A 17,264-nucleotide genomic window follows, 5' to 3' on the forward strand; every position below is an offset into this window, starting at 1 on the left:
ATAAATATCATTCCAGTTCCGATCAACTGGTTTAAGGTGAAAGAATACAAGAATTCAACCATCCATTCTCACAATTTTTCACGTTTATATTAAAGGAAAAACCGTCTTTCTTAAAGGAGTAACCTGGTTTATTAAGTCATCTTAATTTTATACACGTTCACAAAATAACAATACCAGTACGTAACAGTACAGAAAAAGTGAGACACCATAAAATAATTTAAAATAAAAACTTTTAAACCTTTATAACCTCACGAAATGACAGTTCCTGCCGTACCCACAGTTACACACAAATTAAAATTCCACATTTTGTTTTACGACTGATCATAAACTCGCTTCCTGACACTAGCAGTAATTAAATCATGACGAAGTAATTATATGGATTATAATTAATATTTATAACTAGCTGTGCTTCGCAGTTTTACCCGTGTGGCTCTGCTCCTGTTGGTCTTAGCGTAATGATATATAGCCTATAGCCTTCCTCGATAAATGGGCTATCTAACACCGAAATAATTTTTCAAATCGGACCATTCCCGAGATTAGCGCGTTCAAAAAAACAAACAAACAAACTCTTCCGTTTTACAATATTTATAGTACAGATTTAAATTACGTGGGTGGATACATCGCTAAAGATGACTGATTTTCTGTATTTCCTTCAAAGTGATTTGGGGATTTGTATTTATTCACATGTGTTTTTCATTCATAAATATCCACCCAGAAACATTTATTTAATTTATAAATATCTCATTAAAGGGTTCAAAATTGTTTATAAATCGATGGAAAACTTCCAATCTTTGTGAAGGTTACATTTTATAATAAAGAATCGTGTATATTATTTTCATAGTGAAAGACAATGTGACTTGTATTCTTTATAGTAAGTAAATAATATATTATGATCGAAGTTTTGTCATTCATATTATGTTGAATAAATTATAATGGAAGTTCTTTACGGTTATTTATATTTAAGGGGGCGCATAAAGCAAAATAACCAATCTTCTATTAGATGATACGTGTAATATGCAAGACCAAATCTAAAAAATAAAATATATATCAAACTAGATGATATGTTCAACGATTCTGTTTAATCAAAAACATAAAATATTAAAATTTACTCGATAAAAAAAAATCACCAAGTTAGCTCTAATTTTCACACTTTTACGTTTTCTACTTGACATGGTAATACTTATTATGATTTTTTTTTCATAAACAATTATATTAAAACATTTGCAAGATATTTGTCACAGCATTTTGTGTAATTACTTTTAGTTTTGGTTTTATCTGCGATAAACCACTTTTGGCGCTCTTTTTTCTCGAGATAAACGTTTGATTTTGTCACGATAAAAGTGGTTTATCGCAGATAAAACCAAAACTAAAAGTAATTACACAAAATGCTCTGACAAATATCTTGCAAATGTTTTAATATAATTGTTTATGAAAAAAAAATCATAATAAGTATTACCATGTCAAGTAGAAAACGTAAAAGTGTGAAAATTAGAGCTAACTTGGTGATTTTTTTTTATCGAGTAAATTTTAATATTTTATGTTTTTGATTAAACAGAATCGTTGAACATATCATCTAGTTTGATATACCTATATTTTATTTTTTAGATTTGGTCTTGCATATTACACGTATCATCTAATAGAAGATTGGTTATTTTGCTTTATGCGCCCCCTTAAGCTCATTGATTGGGAACATGATTTCGTTGTATTTATTATCTGTGATAAAATCTTAATGAATGAATCACCTACAGATATGTTACTGTATTATAGCTTTGGCATAGGCCAAAGGTTATATCAAACAAAAAACATAACAAACATACACAATTGAAGGGAAATGTTCGTAGAGTTAATTGAATAGGAAAATTATAGTTTACTGGAATCAAGGCTCTCGAACGAAATACTTATTTCTTAGGCTACAGTGAGTGCTTCATTCTTGAGGCGGAAAATACATTTTGCGATAGAAATATTCTAGGAAATTTATTGTACCTTAAACTTAAAGTAAAGACGTAAAGAAAATAAATATATTATATTCACATAATATTCATGTTGTCTATGCATAAAAGATACAGTCAACACTAATAGGTTTCCATGTTTTTGATTTTAACTTAAGTGATATTTTCTAAGTATGTAGAATGTAGATAGGTATGTATAATATTATAAATTATACTTCATATTATTATAATATTATGTTATTTATTTAAGATTAGTTTGAAAACCTTCATCATTAGTAACTATACAAGAAATATTAAAAAAAAATATTCATATCAATAACATATACGTAGGTACAAAGTTTTGAAAGAAGATAATTAAAATAATCTTTACGGTATACTGAAGTAATTCATACTTACGCAAAGAAAAGATTACAGTGTCCTTTGAATTATTGTCACTGAGGTCTGAATTAGTGTCCCATTTATCAACATTTCTGACCACAAATTACGAGTTTGTCACGCCCTTAAGATGGTTTTCCGCTTTTTTCTATACGAATTACACTCGAAAGATATTTTTCTGGTATGAAGGCTAATGCTAAGTGACGCAGGCTTTTAACTATTGAATAAAATAGTTGCGTATGTAGTGTTGTAATCTTTTAATGGAAGAAATTTAGAGACGATTGAAGCAATCTTATAATATCCCATAGCAAGCTATAAATATACTGCTTCTTTGTATTCTTTGAAATATTACTACAACTAAAGAACACATTTGGTTGTAGTAACCCATAGCAAGCAATCCGATTCAAATTTATAAATGTTTGTTTTATAAGATGGATATATATTTTTTTATCACGAGTAAATTGCATTTGTTTATAATATATAAAAAATGTATTTTCAAAAAATGCACGGACAATTATTTTTAATAATGATGTTAATAATTATTTAAAAATAATTATTTTTTCGAGAGTACTCATGAAACCGGTTACATATTAAATTTTTTAAATGTTTTCAATCTAGGTGTTTTTCAATTTAATCGCAAGATTGTATTATGCATACTTTACTCTAGACTAAAAATACAATTTTTTTTTCTAGTAAATTACAAACATTTATAACGTCCAATTCCAGCAATTGCAAGTTATCCTTCAGTACATAATACAGTTCTTAATAGAGTTGATTGGCCAAGTTTTTCTTCGAAGAAACAACAATTCATCACGGGAGTTTCATATTTTGTTCAATGCTATACTAGCTCTATATTGGACAAAGATCGATGGCCCTCATTATATAGTTACTAAGCGCTTTGATTCTTTAGTTCATCAAAAGGAATGATAAACACATTTTTTTGATATTGAAAAACCAAGCAAGTTGTAACGAAGCAGATAAAAACATGCAGATATAGATCATAGAAGGAATAATAAGTAGGTAGTACATACTTTCTAAATAAAAAAAGACAATTATTTAATCCTAATAAACTGATTTTTTATGTTTTTTTGGGACATTTATAAAATGTTACGAAAGTCTGAAGTCTCTGAGTAGAATAGAATCTGGTAATTTTCTTTTAAATTTAAAATCCAGTTTTTGTAGAGACCCTTAATCGCGCGTAACATTAACCATATAATCTTCTTATCTTTATATATAAAAATGAATCGCAAAATGTGTTGGTAAGCGCATAACTCGAGAACGGCTGAACCGATTTCGGTAATTCTTTTTTTTTTTATTATATTCCTTGAAGTACTATATAATTCTCTGGTTCGCAGTCACCTCGAGTTTGCTTGTGTGGTATGGAATCCCTACTATGCCGTACATTCGCAGCGTATTGAATCTATTCAACGTTCCTTTACGAGACACTTGGCTTTTACCTCTCGAGGTATATCACATCGCTGCCCATATGGTGAACGCTTAGATTTTTTTAAAATGATTTCGTTACGTGACCGTCGCAAATTACACGATTTACTATTTCTCCATAAATGTGTAAACGGTGCTGTTGTCTGCGAGGACATTATTTCTAACATCGCTTTTCAGATACCGTATCGCCTTCCCAGAAAACCGATAAAACACCTTTTTTGTGTTCCAGTTTGCAAAACTAACCTAGGCAAACATGCTCCATTATCGAGAATATGTGCTACTTATAACCAACAAATAATGCTCTTACCAGATCTTGATATATTTTTCGGATCCCTCGCACAGTATAAGCATCAAATTATTCACAGTTTTTCCAGTAGCGTTTAGTATATTGATTATGTTTTTCTTTCTATTATGTTTAATTGTATAAGTGTTATTAATGTGAATGTTGTGTACACCTATAATTGATAAATACATAAGATACAATTATGTAATTAGATAATGTCATCCTATATATAATGTAATGTGTATTTATTGTTGTGTGTTCCATAAATAAATAAATAAATAAATAAATAAATAAGTACGAGGATGGTTCTTATGTAGAGAAAACGTAAACATGTACCACGGGCGAAGCCGGGGCGGACCGCTAGTATATTATAAGATAATAATATTAATATTAATTCCCTCTTATATTAATTTCTATAAACGTTTAACTCGGATAAGAATTATACTAAAGTTGCACATAAGAGAATTTATTTATTACACTTTATTGTACAAGTACCAGTAATAAAAACATAATTTAACAAGAAAACATGAATACGGTAAGTGCACAAAAGGCGGCCTTATTGCTTAAAGCAATCTCAGACATTTGAGACCATGATCAAATGTCAAGTTAAAGTTTACACGGTTATAGTCTATATGTTGATAGCAGGAGTGTCTATATTAGCATAACTTATTTACAATATTATCATAGGGACGTCTAAAGGCAGTTTTTGTGGGAATGAAAGTCGTATATTCGTAGCTCGTTACAAGCATTACCATATCATAAATATGTATTTGTTCCATAACTTTAATATCATTTACGATTTATTACAGGCAACGCTTATCTCTTAATTTGTTAAGATTAAGGCTTATACCAAATTACGAAATGTATACGTTGCTGTTTTGTAAAAGATTTATAAAAAAAAATTGTTTTGTATGCCAAAATTTTTCTTCTGTTTTACCCTTGGTCCTGTACTGAAATAGAAATAAATAAATAAAATATATATTCCAGAACAATTTTCACACACAGCATGATCTGTCCCATACTAAGCTTTCGCTTGTGTTATGGAAACCAGATGAGTGATAAACATACATATATAATTTTAAATATAATATAATACTGATATAGATAATTTACACCCAGACACAGGGCAAACAGAGACACAGAGTATGTTTCATCACAAAAATATTTGCCCTGGGTGGGAATCGAACCCACGAAGAAGAAATGATTGAATAATTGATAATATAAGAAATAATATTATATATCCATAGAAATAATAATTGTAAATGAATATTAACATTCGCCCGCAGCTTCAATTCAAACAAAAAGTCAGCAATTTATTTACTTAAGCTTCACCTAGAACCACTTGCTATTAAAAAAAACACATTGTATTCCGTTTCATAGTTTTTAAATCTTAGCATATTGTTTTATACACCTTATTTGTACATACTGGCCTTTGTAAAATAGGGGTAATCACAATACACAAAAGGTATACCTCAAACACGAAGCGTTTATTATAGAACTTTTAAAAGTCACGGGTAGAACAATAAATATCGCTTCCGTATTATTAAGTGCTACAGAACGTTTTATCATTATTTTGGTTGTATTCTTTCTATCGGAACAATGCAATGAAGCATGAAGAAAACACCTTATTCACTCCGAGAGGTTTTATGATTTCATATAGAAACCTGAGAACTTTCTAGAAGGATTGAGTTGTGTATAGTTCTAGTGTAGATTTTATGCGAGTCATAATAGTGCAATGTGAAGTTTTTTTTTATGTATCTATATCTAAATAACAATATCACACATAATTTAAACAGTCAAAAAGGTTATTTGGCGTAATGAAACAATTTTATAAACCGCAGCCAGTTCGCATACATCAATTAACAGCCCAAATTGTGGTTAATTCTATTAACCCTTAGCTGGTATCGGGGGTCAAAAATCACCCCAGTGCAACGAAATTTTGGTCATAACTTTTTAGTGTTATAACTTATACTCTTGTTCATCTAGCTAATCTCATAACATCTCGGGCGTGAGACGGACGACATAGAAGTGTTACATTTCTGTTACAAGGAGTCGAGGTACGTACACTGCTGGGGTCAAAAATCACCCCCGATACCATTTGTGTAAGTTTCTCTGAATTTATTCTAAAGTTATTTTCTTTATTTTTTGAGTTATTAACGATCATTATGGAGAGTTTTTTGACTGACGATCAAATAGCTGAATTATTAGATGATGAAAAATAAGAAAATGAACCGGAAACCTTCAACAGACTGCTGCTTCTGTAAGTGATGATGAACAAATAAGTGATTGTGAGGAAGCAGAGATAGCTACTTGTTCTGAAGAGAGTGTATTAGAAGCTGACTCCTCAACTTCAAGTTCTGATAGTAGCAGCGAAGGAGATGATGATGAAGAAGAAGTAGCTATTCATACCTCTGGCGAACAGTGATCATATGTTCTAAATGTTAGAAATTTTACTATGAATTTTGTTACTGGTACATATAAGTTGTCATTTTTTTTGTTTTATATGTTTTTTGATAGTAGTTTATTTTTTTATTATTGAGACTATATAAGAAAACTAAAGTTAGAATATTTTTTAATTTAATTTTTAGTTTTTGTAGAATTTATGGATCTCAAAGTGAACATCATTAAAATTAAACCAAAAATAAGATATAATTTGATTTGAAAAATTAGTATGGTTAATTACTTTATAGAGCACTATATTGTCGTTAAATACTTACTTTATGAGTTACTTAATTAATAAAAGAGTATTAAAAAGTAAAAAACCTGTTTTTACAACAATTTTTTTCAAATTTACTAATGGGGTCTTTTTTTACCCCCGATACCAGTTAAGTTGGCCAAGTTTAGCGATACCAGCTAAGGGTTAATTCCATTTATAACAAATATATAAAAATATATTTGATTAAATATTACGTAAAAATATTATTTGGTACTCACTTTTAAAGCAAACATAACAATAACGTTTAATAACATTTCATTTTTGGCCGTACAGTGACCATTTCGTGGAAATACCTCTGTATATGAAGTCCTTACTAAAAGTCTAATCCGATACTTAGAACGAATGGCGTCATTACACTGACTCTGACCGAACTTTATCCGAATTGCCGACGTGATTCTGAAACCCCATTCCCCAATATTACAAGGCAACCCAAATGCTTTGCACTGAGAACCCAATACCATTACTGTTTCATTCAAATCCTTTTATTTATTCATAGGAAAGTGGGGAAATATCGCGTTTTGTTTACTGATTGGATCAATGTTTTACCGCACCTTTAATGAGTGCAATTTCATTAGTATTAATAATATGATAGTCATATTATTATATTTACTCGAGTACGATTAGCTGAGAGTGAAATTTTGATGACGTGATAACACGTGGTGCGTTTATAAATGCATATGTAGCTCTATGAGAACTTATTATAGTGGTCTTATTATAGTCGTTATTTTATATCTTATACTAAGCGGATAAAATATAGTAAAATAGTTTATTATTAATTTAACCATTCAGAGGTAGAATAATGGTACAATCTTCATTATCAAAAACTGATAGGTACTATAATAATTGTCTTTCGTTTATTTATATATTATAATAATATAAGAAGTGTGTTTTAACTAAATATACGAATATATTGCTTTGCTTCTCATTAGATACTGATATTTCTATGTGGACATATTCAAATACTTTACGCCTGATTATTTACTATACCACAAACTGAACTCCTCTTATAACCTTTACTTACATTGCACCCAAAAAATTCCAGTTGCGAAAGCCGGTGTCGACGCTCTCGATCCCGGGCACCATGAAGGCCTACTCCAGCGGGCGGGAAGCGAGCGAGGAGGCCGGCGTGGCGCTGGTCGGAGTGCACAGCGAGTACCCGCGGTTCGGCGAAGAGAGGGCGCTCGGAGGCGGCACGTATAAGGGCGGGGGGACTGCTAAGCATAAACCTAATATAGGATATAGGTATGTAAAATGTCAATATACTATTTTGTTTTGTAGAAGCAGACGCGTCACTTGACGGTTAGTGACCAGCGTCGCCCATATTATGCACCTGCAAGACCAGTGGCATTACGTGTTGTGTTGAATATTATTTAGTAATATTACATATTAAAAATACCTTAAACCACCTACCAATTTATAAGAATCTTAAATAAGATACTGAATATGCGCATGTGATGAGTTACACTTTTTAGCACTTCGCTGCTTTGTTATCAAATCGGTTTTGTTTGTTTCTTTTTATAGCGTCTTTTTTTTTACGTTAAATTCAATTTTTGGTACCGTTCCACACGACTCTACAAATGATAGCATAGTAATACATAAATAGTTAATTTGAGAAAAGCAAGTGCTTCATTTTTTTCTTTACTTAAGATTCATTTGTGAATAATGTCTATTGGTTTGATCGATTTCGTAAGATTTATATAATATTCATTTAAAAAAGAAAATGGAATTTAGTACGCCTAAGTACCCACGCAAGTACCCACCATTTCGCTCCTTTTCGTATAAAATAGCTAGTGCTAAGAATTTTATCTATAATGCTCCTACACAAATATTATCAAACATCTTTAGGCCTAACATTTACATAGTTTAGACTACCCTTCTTAGTGGAATGTTCTGGATCAAGGTTAGACGGCTTGATGAAGGCTTTGCAAATTAAATTATTGGCTGTGAAAGTTTTGAGAATCTTAGTAACTTTTGTTTGGAGAATTTATGAATGCATAAATAGTTTCAGAAGTTTCAAATAAGATTGACTTAATATATAAAAAACGTTATAACGTAAAACTATTGATTTTATAATTAAAATTTACTCATTATAAAACTCTGGCGTCTATTTATACACCTAATAATATTATTAAAGTACTTACCTGTTTTTTTTTAATAATGTAAACAAAAACATTGAATGATATTTCTGTAGATATCTATCTAATGGATGGATTTTTACATTAAAATTATATGTTAAAACATAATACGCTCCGAACTTATTTGCTCATTATAATAAAACCATATTGGTCGAAATATTTTACGAAGCGTATGTTCGTTAACAAAATGATAAATAAAATCCCAAAACAATAATAATTATTGTAGCCTTAAATATTATTTTAATATGACGTATCATTACTGAAATATATAAAATACTAGCTGCGCTCCACGGTTTCACTCGCGTGGCTCCGCGTCTGTTGGTCTTAGTGCAATGATATATAGCCTATAGCCATCCTCTACAAATGGGCTATCTAACACCGAAATAATTTTTCAAATTAGATCAGTTAGTTCCTGAGATTAGCGCGTTCAAACAAACAAACTCTACTCTTTATAATATAGGTATAGATATAACAACGTTCTATAAATTTCAGTTTACTGATTAAAAACATTATAAGGTATCAGAATGATTTTACAATCCACTTTCAATCATCATTTAAGTCAATCATTAACCAATGTTTACATTGTAAGTTACGATTTATTGTCTAATTATTATTTATCTGTACCGATTTGACAGCTCGTTAGTCACATACATTATCTGTCTTCATAATGATTATCTGCATTTGACGTATCATCGTTGCAATATAGAGGGTGTAATCTTGGTGTAATCGTTAAGTTTGCACAGGCGATTATTCCGTAACTATTACAGATATCACAAATCTATAAACTGATAAAAGTACTTTACCTAATAAGTAAAATGACAATAATAACTTTAAAAATAAAACGGAAAATATCCTAAAGAATTAAATGTAACACTCCCATGGTATGTAATAGTTACGGAATAATGACCTGTGCACACTTAACGATTACACTCTGTATAGAGACTTGCTATAGCAAGTTAGATTATTTTTTAACATCGAAACACTATTAAAGCTTCATACATCACACATTCATACAATCCACTCCGAGGTTCGCAAATATTAGCTGTCATGTCGGGTCAAAACAAATATTTGGTCCGGGAAATCACTCTCGGTCCGCTGGACTAGCAACAGTTAGAGATTTTTGTAATCTATTACACATTAGCCTAACCCTTTGTGTATGATGAAGTACTTCTTTTATCAGAAGCTCATATTAACGATATACACATACTTTCAATGCTTTTTACTGATGCTTTTTCATATCTTTATTGTCACTTCAATGTCTTATTTATTTATTTACCATTTAATACAAGTAAACGGTCTAAGGTATTTATTTGGCGGTCTAATCACTTAGTGGTGATCTCTTACAGGCAACCATGGCAGTACGTAATGTAGTTACACTTTAGTTCAATAAAGTGTAAAAGGTAGGCTGGATAAAAATTATAAAAGTAATCTTGTTAAACCGACACATACAATCGTTTTGCCACTCGAAAAAAGAAAAAAGAAAAGATTTAATGTTCTTTTTTATTCCGTGAAGGGCTTGGCTTTGGAAAGAGTAGTAAAAATACAATAAGGTAATGCAATTACGACCATAAACTGTAAGATACGTGACGTTTACCAACCCATATAAGATAAAGGTCCACTTAGCAAGGCTGAAACCCTACGAATGGGACATTATTATATTATTATAGAATATAATATTTTCATAGTGTAAATTTAAAATATTATATAATAAACTGTATTACCACAGATAATAACATAATACTATACTAGGTATCACGTTTATCAATTTTAAAATTGGATACATTTTCGAACACAACATTCTTGAAATCTCTCTTTAAGACTTTTAATTACGTTGTTGATATAAATTTATTATTCTTTGAAAATACTACAAACATTTAAGCCTCATCATTTATTTTATAAGTAAACTTCAATTGTTAAAATAAGCAGTTGCTAAAAATACCCGAGTAAATAATTTATACTGTAATGAAAAACACACCGTTGCCACGGCAACGAGATAATTGGAGTAGTAACGAGAGATTAAAGTGCTTGCTCATTAAACTTGCACTCATAATTTCGGGCCTAATATTAAGTGTTAATATCCGGTGTGCGTTTATGAGTTCCTCCATTTTAGCTAACGGAAGCCTCCTTAAGTTAATTGTGAGCCCATTAATTAAACTGAGTTTATATGTAAGGTCGTAAATAGATCGTGTATTTTGAGTTAATTTACAGAAATGTTCCAATTCGATTTACTCGTTGTTACCTGAAGAACCGCTGTTTAAATTCAAACAGTGACAGTTCTAAGAACGAGGATATTATAGCAATCGTTGAGGGAACCCCGAACATTTATACAATGAATCGATCGATAATTAAAATTACAATTCGACATTTCAATTACAACTACAATTCAATTCGATGGCATAATTGAATGTTTATAATACTTAATTTTTACACTTACTTTTTAGTAAATTATTAGCTCTAGAAATTAGTATACTTAATTATAATGAACATGGCACTGCGTCAAGAAGAGTCCCAACATTTTAGTCTTAATCCATCTAAATTATACTCATTGCGAAAACACACTGCATTCGAATTAAAACTTTCAAGACGAGTTCAACAAACCGCGATACGATTCAATTTAATACAAATGGGAATTGCACAGCAATTTTATATAACGTGTTCGCAAACAAAGCGAATAAACTAATATTTTTTAGCTGAATGACTGCACTAAGCGTTTGCGGCTTCATTCAATGCAAATGGCCAGTATTGTATGCTATCTGATGATGGAGGAAATTGAAATATTTTCATCGGAAACGTTACTTTTTTACTGTTAAATGTATTTGAGGTAAAAACGGTAAAAAGTTGTAATGTAAATAATTATTTGATTAAAGGATAATATTGTTACAGTAGGGTCATAAACTGTTCTATTCATCCATACTAATATTATAAATGCGAAAGTAACTCTGTCTGTCTGTCTGTCTGTTACTCAATCACGCCTAAACTACTGAACCAATTTTCATGAAATTTGGTATGGAGATATTTTGATACCCGAGAAAGGACATAGGCTATCTCGAGAAAATGACGCAATCCCGGAAATCCCACGGGAACGGGAACTATGAGAGCTTTTCTTTGACTGCGCGGGCGAAGCCGCGGGCGGAAATCTAGTATTTAATAATTTTGTATGCATGTAGATTAATTTATGTGATTGTGAAATTGTGAGGATAAATAAATAAATGAATTCGAATATGGTTAAGTATATAAATATTTTTTGATTAGTTTGTTATTCCTATCACTCTCATTGAATCAATTATTTTTATCTATTCCTTTAATTAGATAAGAATATACTATGCCATAAACCTCGACTTCATGGCAAATATTTCTCAGTGATTATAATAAAATGTTTCATTTCTTTTCCTGCAAAATAGAAATTGCTCAATTGCAGAAAAGTAACTAAACCGCATAATGGTTTTCAAGTAATTAAAGTGCATTAAACATCGTTTTCGAGTCATTTACTTTCAATACTATCTACTCCTTTTTATGGACGTCTAACTGCATATTCAAAAAGTAATTTTATTTTATTGCAAATGAGAAATAATACTATCGAATGTTTGTTTAACTCTATATTAACAAAATATAAAATTTATTAAATAATGTTCTAATAACATATTCTTTAATATCCTAAAAATATCATGCTACAAGTACAAGAATATAGTATATTATATAATAAATACAAGTACATAGTTATAACTAAGATGTTATTAAAATGCAATTCTGCCTTTCACATATAACAATACACGACTTTACCACACAAGTGTATTAAATCCCATTCATAAATCTTTCTATCATATTCCACACTAGGAAGTCCACACAAAAGAAGAGGATAATACATAAACTTAATGATTACTAGCTTACCACACGCGGCTTCGCCCGCTTTGTCTAAAACCTAATAAATTATATATTAAAACCTTCCTCTTGAATCACTCCTTTTAAAAAAACCGTATCAAAATCCGTTGTGTAGTTTTAAATATTTAAGCATACAAAGGGACATAGGGACAGAGAAAGCGACGTTGTTCTATAATATGTAGTGATACGGATTCAAGAAAGGCCTTTCAGTAAATCGGTCTACAATTTCTCCATTACGGCAGTATGGTTTTACCAATAACCTAGTTACTGTTTTCATTAAGTCTCGCGGGTTGTATAAAACCAATAAGATGGGTAATAAAATTGGTACGGGTCGGCTTGATCGTTGAGAAATTTCGTACTGTGTATGTATGGCACCTCAATCACTGAAATATTACGTTTATATCGGCAAGTGTGGTTTGAATGGCACTTCGCTGGGATTTGTGTCCTGTTTTGCCTTGAACTGTGTAGTGTATTTTGTATCGCTTAGTATATAACTTTGATTATTACTTTGCATTGTATGATACTTGGTATTAAGGTTGTAGAACTTTAAACTTAACCAGTACTGATCCAATATGCAAAAATTGTCATGTTAAATAAATTTATTTTCATCCCTTTTAAACTCAAACATTTATACATTCCTCTAATCCGCTTAAATAACATGCAACCCTCAATATATAGAAGTAAAATTTACCATAACTAATCTTGCTGGTCATTAGGTTATAATATGAAAAAAACGATAAACAGTGAAATAAAAAAATGTTTTACAAATCCACCTACAGTAAGTGTTGTTATTGCATTTATAACCATTAAGCTCTTGGTAAAATGGAAAAATAATGCAAAGCAAAAGCTATTATCAATAATTTCGCGTAGCACGCTACGCGCTACGGTTCGTAGCTCTACATCGTAGAAATGTACCTGTCCTACAAACGTATGCTTTTGATATGGGAATTATGTACTAATGGTACTTAACGTCATTTAAATGTTGAAACTAATATCTAAAGTATATATTAAGAGAAGAAGTGAGAAGCCGAAGTTTCATTTTAATATTTTTTTGTGTATACACGTCCTCTTCTTTATAAAAGCATGACTGTTACTAACTAGAGGTAAAGGAGTAAGGTAAAGCAAACATAGCTTGTTAAAATTTTAAATTTCAAACTTAAGCCTTACAAACGAGGTATATGAATTCAAAGAAATTCAAGTAAGGAAACGAAGGAAAACCGATATAATGGCATCATTTGTAACTAACAAGAATATACAAAACGTAAGAAATACTCCAAGTTAGAATCGGTTCATTAATTCTATAGCAGAGTCTTGTTATATTATAAGGGGTTGGAGACGGGCCAGGATATTTCTTTTAGTTAAGTTCCCTCTCAGCTTTTTGAATGATAAATTGTATGTTTTAAATTCCAAAGAGGTCTCCATCACTTCTTTATAATGCTGGTAGGGTTGAATATAAATATTTTTGAGCAAAGTTATTGAAACGAATGTGTATTCTACCAGTTTTCTTGACATAATACAAGACTGCTTATACGGTTACAAAAAATATAGTCGCGTAATCTTAAAACTATTTCGTGAAATATTATGGATACTTTAAAATGAACAGTTTATAATTTTATTATAAGCTCAATAAAAGAAAATGTATGTCTCACTGTTTTTCAAGGATATTACAATATCGTGTGCACTATTACATTATATTCCCAATCTTCACATTATCAAAATATATCGATAACGCACATCACTATTTCATTACAATTACCCGATTCGCAGCAGAACGCCCTTAAGAAGTCGTAAAAAGCTTCTATTAGCGATCAGCCTTGAATATCGGAAATAACTTGCAGTGTGACCTATCGATTGTCCATCATTAGTATCGATGCAAGTCTTGTAATTTATTAATGGGACACTTTAACTATAAATCAGTATGTCTTTGTAGTCGGGACTGCATGGAACGTACGGACGCTACATCACTATGAAACCTAACAAATATGAGACGCTGTAAGCATTAGAAATTATTATATTAAATTGTATAAAGTAAAATTTTTTACATTAATTATAAGAAGTGGTATAAAGAAGTTAGATATCGATTCGACGCTATCAATTATTTACTTTTAAGTCCGTAGTTTTGAACTCTTTGTATCAAAGTGTACAGACATTCTTTTGCGATTTTTTATTAATTTCTTTCATCTTTGTGATCACGCTAGCCACTACATTGTGATAGATTGGAGTAGTGCTTAAGCTTCAAGATGATGTATCTATTATGTAAAAAAAATAATGTATTTAATTCTATTTTGTATACCTAATATAATATTTTTATGTATAAAAGTTTGGTTTGCGTCTATGCAGAGCATGACATGTAAACTTTTGGGTTTTAATGATATACCAATTCAATTGCACTATCGTATGATTCCTTAGCATCGCTATAGATGGTTTTAGCTATATGAAATATATACTAATATTTTAAAGCTGAAGAGTTTGTTTGTTTGTTTGAACGCGCTAATCTCAGGAACTACTGGTCCGATTTGAAAAATTATTTCGGTGTTAGATAGCCCATTCATTGAGGAAGGCTATAGGTTATATTATATGAGGCCACGCTAAGACCAACAGGAGCCGAGCCACGCAGGTGAAACTGCGGCGCTCAGCTAGTTATTAATATACGGTCATTGAGATAATATTACTACGTATGGAGGAGACACCACGAACAAAATCTGTGCGCCATTTTTTTGCTCTAAGTTTTAAAAATTATTATCTAGTTAGGTACTTAACGATGAAAGTTATTCCTTTGCACTTTTCCGTATTATTTGTATTATTTGTGCAATATCGTAACAAACACGAAGGCATGTTTGATGCGTTTCACTTTAAAACCATTAAAAAATACCGCTCAACATACGTCACATGACGTATGTTGAGTGGAACATAAGTGATGTAGGCGGTGTCGTCTCCATATTAAATATTATCTCAATGTATACGGTTTATACTGTCGGGTACCTACTTTACGACAGACCAATTGACCTCGCTATTAGAAGATTGCCTAGCAACTTCGTCCACTCGTGTCGAATTATGTAAAATTCCCTTATAATTTTGTCCAAACGAACCAAACTATACGCATACAATTTAAAACATAAACCCGTGGATCAATAGACCAATTGACCACTATCTTCCGTGACCCATCCATAAAGCTAATCCAGTGATACTAAGCGTTCGGCACGAACTCTATTCTGGGCGGAATTATTTTGTCAGCCGTTAGATACTTTCGATAAATTTGATATCCAATATCCTCTAAATACGTTCATAATTTTTCCAGACAAATTTGCTAATATTATTTATAGAATAGAATATTATTTTTTTTCCAATAAAACGCTGTTTCGCGTATCGCTTATGGTTCGGAAATGTATGGATCGATTTTGATTGCTGATTAACTTGCTTGAAATGAAAATGTAAATCATATTTATTTTCCTTATACGATTACACAAACATATTTATTAAAAAGTTAATTCTAACTTTTGATATTGATAATTGTCGATCTTATAAATGTTATGTTAATAAAAATGATAATTTTTTAATATCATCCTTTTTTAAATTGGTTCTCCTTTGCAAAGTGCTTTTTTGTGTCGGACGTTACTATTACAGCAAAAAATATGACTATTCATATTATAGATTTTAAGTTAAGTTTCATCGAATATTGTCTAATCATATGTTTATTTTTTATTGCAGGTTAGGTAGAAGAAAGGCACTATTTGAAAAGAGAAAAAGGATAAGTGATTACGCTTTAGTTATGGGCATGTTTGGTATAATAATAATGGTAATAGAAAACGAACTGTCGAGTGCAGGTGTATATAGTAAGGTAAGATATTTTTTTATTTAATAAAATTTTAAATTTACAAAAAAAATAATTAATGTTTTTTGGAAATAACAAAGTAAATGTTTCCTTTATTGTTAAATGAAAGTTTATTTTGAAACTATTTTACTTATTTTATAAGAATCTCTATTGTTATTATTGCTACTCAATGTAGTAATGCTGGTTTTTGAATTTTCCAGGCTTCAATATATTCTCAGGCTCTCAAGACGCTTATATCAATGTCAACTGTGATTTTACTTGGCCTAATCGTCGCGTATCACGCCTTAGAAGTACAGGTATGGTCATTTATTTATTCATAATATTTTATTCATATGCCTTTTTTAGGATTCGACTTCAAACCAATAAATATCCACGTAATACAATTTTAGTACGCGGATAAAAATATATATACCTAATTTCTCTGAAATATTCTTCAGGAAAGGGATTGAATTGAAAAGTGAACATAAAAATATGCTTTGTTTAATAATTTCCACATTACCACTTAATCGTATTATGGTATTTAAGGAATCATAGTAATATTAAGTTCGAGTTTCTTATACCATACATAATATTTGTACATTGAAGGAGCATGTCCGTTTATTCAACTTATTTTACTATCTTCATTTGTTGTTGATAAAAATGGCTGAAACTA

The 17,264-nt window shown here is 30.6% G+C and overlaps 1 protein-coding gene across 3 annotated transcripts in view; it reads left to right on the forward strand.

Moving 5' to 3' along the window:
* Window positions 1-17,264, forward strand: part of SK (small conductance calcium-activated potassium channel) — a 219,463-nt gene that overhangs the window by 190,014 nt on the left and 12,185 nt on the right. For all 3 annotated transcript variants that reach the window (XM_089707199.1, XM_089707200.1, XM_089707201.1), the window contains 3 exons: window positions 7,809-8,008; window positions 16,489-16,618; window positions 16,813-16,908. In XM_089707199.1, the coding sequence (XP_089563325.1) occupies window positions 7,809-8,008; window positions 16,489-16,618; window positions 16,813-16,908 (426 nt within the window). The remainder of the gene's footprint in view (window positions 1-7,808; window positions 8,009-16,488; window positions 16,619-16,812; window positions 16,909-17,264) is intronic.

The sequence above is a fragment of the Colias philodice genome, chromosome 19 (genome assembly GCF_061535455.1).
Source record: "Colias philodice isolate Cphi_HAF_F1 chromosome 19, ilColPhil1 Martin Lab GWU primary, whole genome shotgun sequence".
NCBI classification, from domain to species: Eukaryota; Metazoa; Arthropoda; class Insecta; order Lepidoptera; family Pieridae; genus Colias; species Colias philodice.